At 49.7% G+C, this 13,203-nt stretch overlaps 1 protein-coding gene and 1 pseudogene across 1 annotated transcript; both read left to right on the top strand.

Moving 5' to 3' along the window:
* The first annotated feature begins 960 nt into the window (after nt 1-960).
* Nucleotides 961-9,337, top strand: LOC130848799 (low affinity immunoglobulin gamma Fc region receptor II-like). The gene is made up of 5 exons (XM_057727190.1): nt 961-1,087; nt 2,043-2,063; nt 3,667-3,924; nt 8,745-8,999; nt 9,330-9,337. The coding sequence occupies exons 1-5, from the start codon at nt 976-978 to the stop codon at nt 9,335-9,337; spliced, it is 654 nt and encodes a 217-aa protein (XP_057583173.1). The 5' UTR covers nt 961-975.
* On the top strand, nt 4,101-7,350 carry LOC130847995 (polyhomeotic-like protein 1; annotated as a pseudogene).
* Nucleotides 9,338-13,203: the final 3,866 nt, after the last annotated feature.

The following is a 13,203-nucleotide window of genomic DNA, read 5'->3' on the forward strand; positions in this document are numbered from 1 at the left end:
TTGCTCAAAGATATTTGTTGGAAGAAAGAGTACAAGAATGAAGGACAGGGCTTCCCTGGTGGCGCAGTGGTTAAGAATCCGCCTGCCAATGCATGGGACATGGGTTCGAGCCCTGGTCCGGGAAGATCTCACATGCCACGGAGCAACTAAGCCCATGCGCCACAACTACTGAGCCTGTGCACCTAGAGCCGGTGAGCCAATACATAGAGAAGCGACTGCACAGGGAAGCCCGCACACTGCAATGAAGAGTATCCCCCGCTCTCCACAACTGGAGAAAGCCCTCACAGCAACGAAGACCCAATGCAACCAATAAAAAATTAATTAATTAAGTAATTAATTAGTTAAAAAAAGGAAAAAAAAAGAATGAATTACAAAGGGAAATAAGAGCATGCGTGTGATCATCCTGTTGCCACTGTGACACACCTATTTGTCCTTGCTCCACAATCCAAAACAGAGTCAGGATTATGGTAATAAAGAAAATCAAATGGTGGGGGTTGGCCTTAAGCCACTATGCTCAATCTCAGGAGGCGTCTGATGCCGGTGTCTGGACCTCTAAATGGATTTAGAAGTACAGGGACACCCTCCTCCATGGCTTTTTCTAAAGAGACGGAGACAGACGGGTGGTTCCGAGCTGAGTTTGGGTGAGCATCCCTCTCTTCCTCCCAGAGGCTGAGCTCAGATGTGGCCCCAGAGGAGGAAGAGGAGAATTTGTTTCCCAGTTTCTACATTTTCTATGAATTTGGAGTGGGACTGAGCCAGATTGTTCTGGGAAGCCCTGAATCTTCTGGGAGGGGACTATTGAGAAGAAAGAGAGTGGAAAGGGAGGAGCCAATGATAAAACAACACTTCTTTTTTTTCACTTCCTCTTTTGGACTTCAGAATTTGTCTGTCCTCTGGGGTGGAATCCATCAAGCCTCGAGAGTAGCCTGTGCCTGCCGTGCTGGGCCGTCAGAGCCAACCGGCTCGCTCCAGGTGATGGGGGTCCCCTCATTCCTAGCCCTCCCTGCTGCCAGGAGTGACCGAGCTGACTGTACACCCTGCCATCTTTTGGGCCACACATTACTGTGGACAGCTCTGCTATTCCTGGGTGAGTCAGGGTCCCCAGGAGGGACAGTGGCACAGGAACAGAGGCAGGTGTGCCTTTCTAAGTCAGCTGCTGCCACCTTGGTTGGGGCTGAGCTTGGGCATGGATGAGGGCTGGCGTGGGAGGCACGTCAGGGAAGTCAGGAGGGTGAAGCCTGGCTGATGAAAATCAAATTCTGACAACCTTGCTGGCCATGGCAAATTATGAAATTGGCAGAGTTTTTTTAAGTCTTTTGCCCAGTCTCACTGGGCAGTGAGGTCCCTGTGCTCTGCCACCCCTCACAGCCGAGCCACCTCTGAGGAGTCTAGTGACCTACACTTGAAGGACTAATGAGGGGCCAAGGTGTTTAGCTTCCTTAGAAATTTGTGTTTCACTGGGACCAGATCTCAGGTGGGAGGGCTAATGCTGTCTTAGACAAATAGGAGGTGGGCGAAGCAATAAAACACATTGTGGTGGTGGCAGCGGCCATTCTGCCTGCCCCTGAAACCACTTCAGGCAGCAGAAGCCTATTGTCTTCATGTGAAAGGAGATTCCCCTGGGAAAAAGCAAAGGAGGGTCTCAGTTATCCAGGGAATGGGGACCAGAGAATACAAAAGCCAGGCATTTTTAGAGTCATCAATTATGGGACCAGAGAAATCAGGCAGGTCTCCTTGCACTGCAGACATGAAGTGAGGAAAAGACCAAGAGCAGCAGAGCAAATTTACTAAAGTGTCAGAATGGCAGTTCAGTGTCTTTCTGAATACAGAGACAGTAAATTTAAAGAGATACCTATCTGGCCCCGGTGTGGTAATTTCATTAACACTGCTGAAGAAGTAAAGGTGTGGACAACCCAGGTGAATGTAATGCAGACAGAGACCAGCGAGAGAGAGAAGGGGATTTGCAAGGAGGTGATTATTAATAGTGAAGAATCATCATATGTACTGCAAAAGCAAGCTGATCTTTGCTTTCTCTCTTACAGCTCCTGTTGCTGGGAAACCTGGTAAGTGCTCACCACATCCTCTCCCTCCCCCAGCTACCCTCCTCCAGCTACCCTGCACCCTGTCTGGAGCTGCTCTGGATGCACCAGCCGCCCAGGACCCAGGCAGAGCCAGGAAAGTTGCTCCCACCAGATGTCCTGCCCCCCTTCTCCCTCCTCCTTCCCTTTCGCTAGGGAAGCCGGGGATGGACAGCCATGGGGCACAGGTGCCCTTCTGCTTCTGTTAAGTGAGACATCACAGATTCTGTCACAGAAAATAACAGTCCTCTATCTCAGTTGCCTTCCTCTCTCCAAATTAAATCACGAGCCCAGGCCAATTTAGTTTCAGCCACATGCAAACTCACATGATTTGCTTAGGGTAACCCCATGGGTTGATAAATCTTTTACTTTGCATGTATCTGAAATCTTCAGGAACTGTTCTCCTGAACAAAAATAGGAGGAGATACTGCTGGTTGCAGCTTGGTGGCGTGAACACTGCTGGGCACTGCTTTCTCTGCACCACTAAGCTCTCCATCTCCCAGGACTGGTAGTGTGGTGGGGCTCTCCCTGGGCACTGAACCCAGGGCTCCCTAGACTGGCCTTCCAGCCTTTCTCCCTCTTTCCTCTCTTTTTAAATAAATTGATTGATTGGCTGCTTTGGGTTTTCATTGCTGCACATGGGCTTTCTCTTTGCAGAGAGTAGGGGCTACTCTTCATTGTGGTGTGTGGGATCCTCATTGTAGTGGCTTCTCTTGCTGTGCAGCATAGGCCCTAGGGGCAGGGACTTCAGTGGTTGTGGCACACAGGCTCAGTGGTTGTGGCTTACAGGGTCTAGAGCACAGGCTCAGTAGCTGTGGTGCATGGACTTAGTTGCTCTATGGCATGTGGGATCTTCCTGGAGCAGGAAATGAACCCGTGTCCCTTGCATTGGCAGGCAGATTCTTAACCACTGTGCCACCAGGGAAGTCCCATATGAAGGAGGTTGTTTTTCTTTGTTTGTTCGTTTTGGCCACCCGCACAGCATGTGGGATATTAGTTCCCTGACCGGGATGGAATCCCCGCCCCTGCACTGGAAGCATGGAGTCTTAACCACTGGACCACCAGGGAAGTCCCCTCTTTGTTATTCTTCCCAGGTCACAGAGACTCCTCTGTGCTTGGATGTGAGGACAGGTCTAGTCTAAAGGATAAAGGATGGAACAAGTCGGAACAGAAATGTGATGCCTCCTCTCAGCCTGGCACCCCCACCAGATGTCCCCACTTGTCTTTACCCAGCTGTGGAGACAGCTTATCCACTAGCGTCCAGGTGCCTCAATTCACAGGGGAGGAAAGTGATTCCCCAAAGGGTGTGTGTGTGGGCACGCGCACGTGCTTCCCCTCTCCCGCGCCCCTACCTCTTGTCCTCTCCTCTGAAGAGGAGCCAAACTCCCTGAGAGAACCTGGGTTCTTGGGGGCCCCTGTGTGGGCTGCATGAGGCGGAGGAATTGCCTTCAGTTGTAGAACAGTTCTGGGTTGGGTTCCTCTCTTGACGTCTCCAGCATGCCACAGTCTTCCATCGTCTGAGATTTGGGGTCTGCTTAGGCCCTTGGGGTCCCATTTCCTCATGCTGCCTCCTCTCTCTGCCCCTCAGCAGATCTCCCGAAGGCTGTGCTGACCATTCAGCCTGCGTGGGTCAGTGTGCTCAAGGAGGATTACGTGACGCTGATGTGTCAGGGGACCAACTTCTATGAAAGCAACCACACCCAGTGGTTCCATAATGGGACCTTCATTGCGAACCAGAACCAGCCCAGCTACAGCTTCAAGGCCGGCAGCAAGGACAGCGGGGACTACAGGTGCCAGAAAGAGCAGACCAGCCTCAGCGACCCTGTGCATCTGGATGTGATTTCTGGTCAGTGGGGGAAGGCCTGGGAGAGTCTGGGAGAACAAGGAGAGATGAAACCTGCTGACACGGCAGAGGTTTTCAGGAAAGGGGAATTGCCTGCTTACTGGGAAGCATGGCTGTCAATTGTCTGACATGGGTTTTGTCCACTCATTTCCCTTTTCAACCCACCTCCTTGGCTTAGTATGAGTGGTGAGATGGACGTTCCTAAGAGACTACTCAGAATATGTTGGGCTCTTTTATCTCAGTGCTGACTGAGCAAGAAGGTGACAAGGCCACAAAGAGGCAGCCGGGTGTGAGAGAAGCAGGAGGAAATCCCTAATTCACAGAAATCCTTCCATTTTTATGGCAGAGTCAAATGCATAGACAGACCACAACTGAATCCTAGCCACGGGAATTACTAGCCAAGTAAACAGGTGATTTCATTTACCTTTGCGCCTCAGTTTCCTCATCTGCTCAGTGGAGATACTACTGCACTCCTGTCCCCGCATCAGGTTCTGGTGAGAATCAGCATTTCCCTACCCCCTGCCCTCTGTGCAACTTGAGGTGAAAGTTGTGTTTTCACTATCTTTATATTTCCAGCCCCAGGCACAGGGCAGGGCTTAATAAATGTTTGCTGAACAGACCAATGATTTTCCAAAGATCCTGGCAACAAATAGGTTCTCATAAAGAAAAGCTGCAATGCGATTATGTTGAGTATTGTCATTGCTTTTCTTCACTTAGTCCCCTTCCCTCACCCAATTCCCAACTTTGCCTCAAAGTTATCTAGGCCAGGTGAGCCTGCAATCTCTACCCTCTGTGCTCAGCAGGAAAAGACCGTCCTGGAGGGAAGCGCCAGAGGCCTGGCAGGGCCGCAACCTCAGTGCCCTGCCTCTCCAGGAAAGGGCAGAGTGAGGGATCCCTCCCCCAAGACTGAGCAAGTTCCCATCCGACCACCAGAGGTGTTGACGAGGAACCCTGGCACGTGAGCTGGACACCATCCTGAAGGACCCAGGTGCAGAGCTGGAAGTGAGCTTGCCTTGAGCCCGCGCGCCTGCCATGGGGACTCTGCACCACTGTCACGGAGACTAGAGCCCACAGAATGCCAGCTGCACCCATGGGAGTCCCCATGCAGGTGGTGGTGCGCGTTGCCGGACACCTCAGTGCTGCTGTACGAACAGCAGGCAGAGCAGGCTCTGCAGGCGCAGCTGTGGCAGCTCTGTGGGCATCAGCATTTCCACCAGTTTGTGTCTAGCAGCAGCTCCGCAGGCCCAGCTGCATAGTCTGGCTGCTGTCCAGCTGGCCACCACTGCTGCCGGCCAGCAGGCCAGCTCCCCCAAACACCAGCACGACATGGCAGCTGTGCACCAGCCAGGCCTCAGTCAATCTGGCCACAACACCAGCCTCGCAACTCACCAATCAATCCCAGAGTGAACTCTCCCAGTGTCACCACCTTGACACAGTCTGTGCCCCTGGGGAAAACCACCTCCTCCCCCCCAACCTGGCCCAGGCCCAGACGTATCCAAGACCATGGCTGGGAAACCTATTCCAGGTAAACCAGACCCTGGCCCAGAAGGTGCCTCTAGCCTCTCCATTCATCCTGATGCCTATTAGGGCAGCGGCTGCAGACCAGCAGGAGGTGGCATCTGCTCAGGCTCCTGGAGTCCATGTAGATGCAGTTTGGGTACAGAACTTGGCAGTGAGGAACAACAGGCCTCAGCCCAAGGCTGCACCCAGGAGGCCATTCCCCTCTTCAGCCTCCTCTGGCTCTAGCCTCCCCCAGCCTCTAGCCAGGCCCTAGCTGAGGCTCCAGCTCCCTCTAGGGTCTCAGGCCAGTTCTTTAGCCTTAGTCCAGCTGGTGGAGGCCTTGGGAATAGCGTTCTAAGGCTCATGGGTCCAGGTCAAAGTGGTCACACACCTGGGCCTTTGGGTCCATGGCTCCTCAGGAACAGGTGGTGGTGGCCGCTGTCCCAGGAGAGGCACAGGAGGGGTGGAGCCCGTGCCTGCATCCCAAGCAATGACTGATCCCGGGCAGCTAGATGGAGACAGAAAGTGCAACGGCCAAGAAGATAAAAGTAGGTGGCAGTGGTCAGCAGGATGGAACAGAAACCCTTATTAGCTCTGTCACCCGACAGACCATCCCGTTCCCTGATTTAGCAACAGCAACAGGTCCAGCTCTTGGAAAAACAGGTGCTGATGTGGGAGCAGGTTGTTATCTACACCTGGCAACAGCTCCAGCACCATCAGTCCCAGTGCTTCCCCACACAGCCACGCGCTGCCGTGGGTCCAGCAGCAGCGGCCACAAGGCTCACTGCCCCTCAGCCACCACAGCCCTGGGCCCTGTGGCCTTCCACATGCAGTCCGTGCACCTGCCGGGCAAACCCAGGCACTGGCTGTCGAATGCGAGCAGGAGGGAGATGACGACTCCACAGTGGCTTCCATGCTCCTGCCAAGGCTTCTCCAGGAGCAGAGAGCCCCGAGGCCATGGAGGAGGAGAGCAGGCTTGGAGAAGAAGCTGAACTAGTGACCAGCGGGAGTGCTAACTCACCAAGCGGGGAATTGGTAGCCGTGGCCCCGGGCCATCAGCAGCACCGCCTCCGTGAGCCACGGCGTCCAGATCCACGGGGACTCAAACGAACCTCCACAAGCCACTGTGAAGCCCCGCACGCTCACCCTCAGGACTGAGGGCTGTGGTATCCAGGACGGAGCACACTGTTCCCCGTTGCTGAAAAGCCGCTGCAGACTGGCCTCCCGACGGGGCTGAATGAGAGTCTGTCAGGTGGCCCTGGGGGAGGGGACAGCCATGTGCTGAGTGGAGGAGAAGACGAATCCCCTAAAGCTCCAGCGCTGTGGGGAGCCCACTCCTGCAGAGCAGTTCTGTGGCTCCAGGAGGTTTCTGCGCCCGGAGCTGTGTTAAAAGGTTCAGCGTGAGCTGTAGCTGCCAGTTCTGGTTGAAGAGGAGAAAAATGAGAGTTTCAAGAAGCCCACCATGCTGGTGTTCACCAGTGCGACCCTGCTGCAGCTCCTCTGACATCACCCATGCTATGACCCAGGGCACGTGCCACAGGGGTTCAGAGAATCCCAGTTACGGTGAAAGCACTCTCTCCAGTGTCCCTGGGCCTTTATCCGTGAGAGCTGCACACGGGAATGTGACCCAGGGAACCTCCACACAGCTCTGCCTACACTGGGATTCATGGCCTCAACCCTGTGCTCCTGCCCAGTAACCTCAGCCACTGGAGGGTGGAGGAGGTGTGTGAGTGTATTGCTTCTCTACAAGGCTTCCAGGAGATTGCAGAGGAGTTTTGTTCCCAGTACACTGATGCAAAGGCCCTTTTATGACTTAAAGAACATCTCATGAGTGCTGTGAACATGAAGCTGGGCCCTGCCCTCAAGATCTGCACCAAGAAATTGTCCCCAAGGAGACCTAAGGTGGCCCTCTTGCACCAGCCAGCCTAAGGGTGACACATCCACTGTGCACCTTGCAACCTGAGACCAGCAGAGGCTTTGCTGAGAAGGAAGCGCTGTTCTAACCATGTGCACCTTCTCTAGAGGGGATCACCCAGGGGGAGGGAAGTGCAAGAACTGGTTGCTGGTGCTACATGGAAGCAGCTCTGACATTTTCTCTGGGTTCTAGCTCATTTAAAAGTTTTCACAATTCTCAGCATCCCACCTACCCCAATCCAGCCTGTGTAAAAGAGGCCGTCTAGAGAACCGCAACTGCTCACCTGGTCCTGGAGTAGGACGTCTAGCCAGGGCCTGGGTTCCTCAAGGGGAGGAATACACAGGATGTTACGGGAGGAATGGGTGGGATGCGGGGGTGCTTTCCCAGGGAGAGAGGCGCAGTGCGACACAGTGGCGAGGCCTGGTGCTCCCCACTGTCCCTCTGGATGGTCTGCTGTAGCTCTGGCCTGTGGTTTTCTCTTCATTGTCACACACCCTCTCAGTATTGAGCATCTTCTCCCGGGTATGCAGCAGGCGCACCAGGCAGGGTAGCGACTTGGTTGGCATCATTCTGATCTGCTGAAAGGACTGAGCGTGGTTGACTGGCACACGTGAGGCCGCTGTCAGTTTTTCCTCATCTCCCCGCTCCCTTCCAATGTCTCTGTTGTTTTTCACCCTTTCTTTCCAACTCTGTTCTGTCCTATGGCTTTAGGAAAAAGGAATGCGTGGGCTGAGGCCAGGATTAGAAATACCCACCTTAGCCTCTATTCCCTATACAACAATAAATTACATATTTTTTCTTCCTCAGTAAAAGGATGAAAACTCGGGGCGGGGGGAGGGGGGGAGTACACAGCAGGCTAATGGCCCAGCATGTCACTGCTGCCTTTAGACAAAGTCCCCGCTGAGGTGAAATTCCACATTTGCTGACATGCACAAATAAGCTACGATTTGTTAGATGTCCATGACGTTCCCCAAAGACACAGTCTCTGCTGTGTCCCCCTCACATCATCTCCTATGTCAGACTGGGCCCCCCTCTCCCTCCCTCCCTCGGGGACAGGACTGCACTCCTGGATCTCCTGTATCCTTCCTGCAGAGGCCTGTTGGGCAGGACAGGAATGAGAAGACAAGCATGGCCTGAACACCTACTATGTGCCAGGAACTCCCATAGATAGCTAACGGTGTTATTGTGACTATTTGCACATACAAGGAAACTGAGGCCCAGAAGAATTAAGTTATTTGCTCGAGATCACAGAGCTCATACATGATGCAGCCAGAATTAGAGACCGGGGGTGTCTGATTCCAGACTGACGCTCTTCCCTCCACACATCCCGGCCCACCAGTAAGGATGGTCTGGGCCTCAGATTTGGGTCAAGACCTCCTGGGTCCTGTGGTTCCTTTGTGTCTTTCAGACTGGCTGCTGCTGCAGACCCCCAGCCTGGTGTTCCAGGAAGGCGAGACCATCGTGCTGAGGTGCCACAGCTGGAGAAACATCCCTCTGAATAAGGTCACATTCTTCCAGAATGGAAAATCCAAGAAGTTTTCCTACATGAGTTCCAACTTCTCTATCCCACAAGCAAACCTCAGTCACAGTGGCGAGTACCACTGCACAGGATTTATGGGGAAGACCCGGCACTCATCGCAGCATGTGACCATCACTGTCCGAGGTGGGAACCATTGCTGTTCACTGAGCTTTCTCCCTGAAAAAACAGGTAGGGAGAGGATTATTGATCTTTTTTGGACTTCAGAACCTTTGTTCTCCTGAGTGCGCCTGTTTGACATCAATGGGAAAGTCCTAGCTTGACCTGATTGCTGTGTGACCGTGCAGCTCTGTTCCACCTCCTTTCTCAGGGATTACAGAAATGGGTGTCATTCACTGGGATTTTTAACTTTCAGGGGACAGAAGCCACCTTTGCACCCTCCATATCCATCTACGAGACACTGCCGCTCTCCCTCCTTTCCACCTATTCCATCCATGTTATCGTATGTCCCTCTAGGTGTCTAATGCTTGCTTGTGTCTCGCTACTGAATCTCTCAGCCTAGGCTGAAATCTTAGCTCAAAGCACGCATGCTGGCATGAGAGTCTCTCTCTACATAAAAAGAACTGGACTTCTGCCTGTTCTTGATACACTGTACATCATGGAACCCATATTATTCCCTTTTAGATGGCATTACAAGCTATTTACTCCTGACTAGCGTTGGTTAGGGAATACCCAGTCCTGAACTTAGAGGAGGTGGTGAGTGAAGATCTGTTGATGAGGTCTGCGGATTCCCTAGTTCAATGTTTCCCAAAGGCTGTTCCCCAATCACATAACTCCTTGAGAGGCCTTTGGAACGAAGGGTTCCGTGGTCAAATTAATGCAGAACACACTACATACTCTTTTCTTTTATATTCATAATACACATTAAAGTCTTCAAGAAGCCCTGTTTTAAAGAAAACTTTTAAATTAAATTTCATAGGCATTTGCTTAACCCAGGGAACCACAAAATTTTTTCCTCTATAACTTCTATTAATGTCCTGCAGAGCAGATGTGTCTGAGGCCATCCTTTGGGAAATGCTGAAGTAGTGCTTTATTTGGGAAGGCAGAGATGAAGAGATCCTCTGAAGATTTCCTGTCTTCAGGGCTGCCTGTCTGCTCTTGGCCTGCGCCTCAGCCTTTGGCTTGGGTGACTTCACAAAGGCTCCTCACTAGGGACCTGACTGTTTATTCCAAATTTCTGTCTTAACAACTGTCATTTTTCTCATCCCTCTGCCTCTCCTATTAGGTCCGACAATTCTATTCATCTCTCCACTTTGGTATCAAATCACTTTCTGCCTGGTGACGGGGCTCCTTTTTGCAGTGGATACAGGGCTGTATTTTTCTGTGCAGAGAGACCTTCAAAGCTCAGTGGGAGACTGGAAGAATTGCAAAGTCAGATGGAGCCAAGGACCTCAGGACAAATGACCCCTCATCCCACGATGTAACAGCAGTGGCAGCAGCATCTCTTCAGGCCATAGCTTTCCTCTTCCCCTGGCCCCATCTTGACAGCAACCTGGGCTAAAGAGCCTCCAGGGAAAGAAACAGCCTGTGATCTGCAGAGCTAAAATTCTAACAGGCCCTACCTTCACTGATTTCCTGAAGGCCAAGGCACAGTCACAGCCCACCCAGCTCTACAAGGACTCACAGCAAATGTGTTTTCCACAGATCCGTGGCAGAGGCACCTGAAATATACGAAACTTCAGTAAATCTTGTTTCTACTTTCAAAATAAATCCAACAATCTGACCACTGCTCAGTACTCTACTACTAGCATCTTGGTCCAAGCCACCATCATCTCTCACTTGGATTACTGCAACAGTTTCCTGACTGGTCTCCCTGCACTCACCCATGCCACGTGACAGTCTATTCTCACCATATCAGCTAAGGTGTATTGTATTTGTTACTTCTTTTCTTGAAGTCATGCAGCAGCTTCCCTCTTGCATTTAGAGTAATAGCTAAAGCCTTTGCAATGTTCTACAAGGCACTACATGATCTTGTTCCTCAGTGCCTCTCTAACCTCATCTACTACTCTCCTTTGCTTCCTTGAACTTTTCAATTATACTTCTGCTGCGGATTTATATGTTATTTACTGTTTCTGAAATGTTTTTTCTTACAGATATCCACATCATGCTTCATCGTGGTCTTTATTCAAACATTACTTTATCAGTGAGGTCTCCTTGATCATTGAATATAACCTCACTCCTCCACCATCTCCTAATCCTGCTCTCCCGCTTTATTTTTCCCCATTGCACTCATCACCAACTGAAGTACCATGTGTTCACTTGTTAATTGTTTATTGCTGTATTTTTCCCTATTGTACGTATCACCAACTACCCCCTCTCCGATTAGAATATGCTTCAGGAGACCAGAGCCTTTGTTCACTACCACATACTTAGAGTCAAGGTCAGTGTCTGGCACATGATAAAGCACTCAATACATATTTGTAGAATAAGTAAATTCTTTAGCATCTGAAATCAGATTTTTTTTTAAGGTACATTTACTCCATCTTCCCAGAAGTAGAGGTCCAATTCAATACTATTCAACACCCTATTAGATACTACCCAAAAATGTACCATTAGTACATGCATTTCAGCTTTGAATGTATTTGCCTAAACTCAAAATTATTTACTTTCACACATCACATCTTTTAAAGTAGTATATCAGTTGGACCTACTTCCCTTTTATTGAATTGACTTTCTAAGCCTGTAGAGTAGCACTGTGAAAAGCACACTGAAAAGAGAGCCGAACAACTTGGATTTGTGTTTAATTTCTACCATTTGCTAGTGGATTTGTCTTGAAGAATTCATTTAATTACTCTATGAATTAGATTCTTCTCCTGTGAAATGGTAATAGTTTTATCTCCTTCCCCAGGGATATCATGTGAGGTTGAAGTGTAACAACATATATGGAAGCATAATGTCTTTGGAACATAACAGGTGTTTAATAAATGTTTATGGAATCTGATGTCTTCAGAGCACACTATTTGGCTGGCTCTTTCCTATTATATAGATAAGACTGCATTTACTATAGTAACTGAAAAAAAAAAGGTAAGAAGGTCTAAGTTGCAGTGGGGGTAGACTAGAAGGTAGAACTGAGTGAGTTACATTTTTGTAGCTAGTCACATCAGGGAAAAAAAATGGTTTATACTTCCACTTCAACACCAGCTACCACATATTGCCAAGGAAGGCTAAGACAACAGTAGCAATTAGGATAGTAATTAAATGCCCTCTGCCCAGAAGTAACATATATCATGCATACTTAAATTTCATTGATCAAAACAAGTCATATGACCTGATCTTAAGAGGCATGGAATTGCAAACCCTTTCCGAGGCTAGAAGGAGAATCGTAAATCTTGGTGAGCATCATCAAGGTCTATAACACTAACTTTCCTTCCTGTACCACTGTGAGGGGTAAAAATGAACAAAGTATATACGGCACTGTCTGATAGATATAGCAGATCACTCCTCTTTTTCTTATTAACAGAAGCAGGATTTATTTGGGTATAGAGCAGGTACATAGTTTAGGGGAGATAGGAATCCTATTTTGCTCCTGGATGAAATCAGAGATTTTTAAAGCTAGGAAGTCTTAGCAATGATGAAGCTCAATCTCCTCATTTTAAAATTGAGAGGGCTTCCTAGGTGGTGCAGTGGTTAAGAATCCACCTGCCAATGCAGGGAACACGGGTTCGATCCCTGCTCCAGGAAGATCCCAGATGCCGTGGAGCAACTAAGCCCGTGCGCCACAACTATTGAGCCTGCGCTTTAGAGCCCATGAGTCACAACTATTGAGCCCATGTGCTGCAACTACTGAAGCCCACACGCCTAGAGCCCGTGCTCCGCAACAAGAGAAGCCACGGCAATGAGGAGCCCACGCACCACAACGAAGAGTAGCCCCCACTCACTGCAACTAAAGAAAGCCTGTGCACAGCAAAAAAGACCCAACACAGCCAATTAAATAAATAAATAAATTTTAAAAAATAAAATAAAACTGAGAAAGCTGTAGCTCAGACGGTTGAAATGACTTTTTCAAAGATGTACAGGTAGTTGGTATCACAGTTCTTTATATATAGTTTTGGATCATACTATACATTTTGTTCTGCAACTTGCTTTTTGTATTCAGTTTTGGGTCAAGAGCATCCCTCCTCAATGAGTATTTGAGTTACCACTTGAATGTTTTACTTTTAAAGACACTCTAAGTTACTAAACATAAGCGTATAAAATTTGCATTGCATAATAAGCTTCTCTTTATTTGAACTTCTCTGAATTAAAAAATAAAGTGAATGACGTTGTAAGCATGCCTGTGTGATTCTGTGTCTAGGTACAGAGTGCTTGCTTTAGGGCTCTATCTGGAACT

This window comes from Hippopotamus amphibius, chromosome 3, assembly GCF_030028045.1.
Source record: "Hippopotamus amphibius kiboko isolate mHipAmp2 chromosome 3, mHipAmp2.hap2, whole genome shotgun sequence".
Taxonomy (NCBI): Eukaryota; Metazoa; Chordata; class Mammalia; order Artiodactyla; family Hippopotamidae; genus Hippopotamus; species Hippopotamus amphibius.

What these genes read in the sequence shown, in the direction of transcription:
- LOC130848799 (XM_057727190.1), top strand. Translation starts at nt 976, where the DNA reads ATGGGGGTCCCCTCATTCCTAGCCCTCCCTGCTGCCAGGAGTGACCGA. An exon ending in GACAGCTCTGCTATTCCTGG is followed by an intron (nt 1,088 to 2,042) that starts GTGAGTCAGGGT and finishes TCTCTCTTACAG; the next exon opens with CTCCTGTTGCTGGGAAACCT. An exon ending in TCCTGTTGCTGGGAAACCTG is followed by an intron (nt 2,064 to 3,666) that starts GTAAGTGCTCAC and finishes TCTGCCCCTCAG; the next exon opens with CAGATCTCCCGAAGGCTGTG.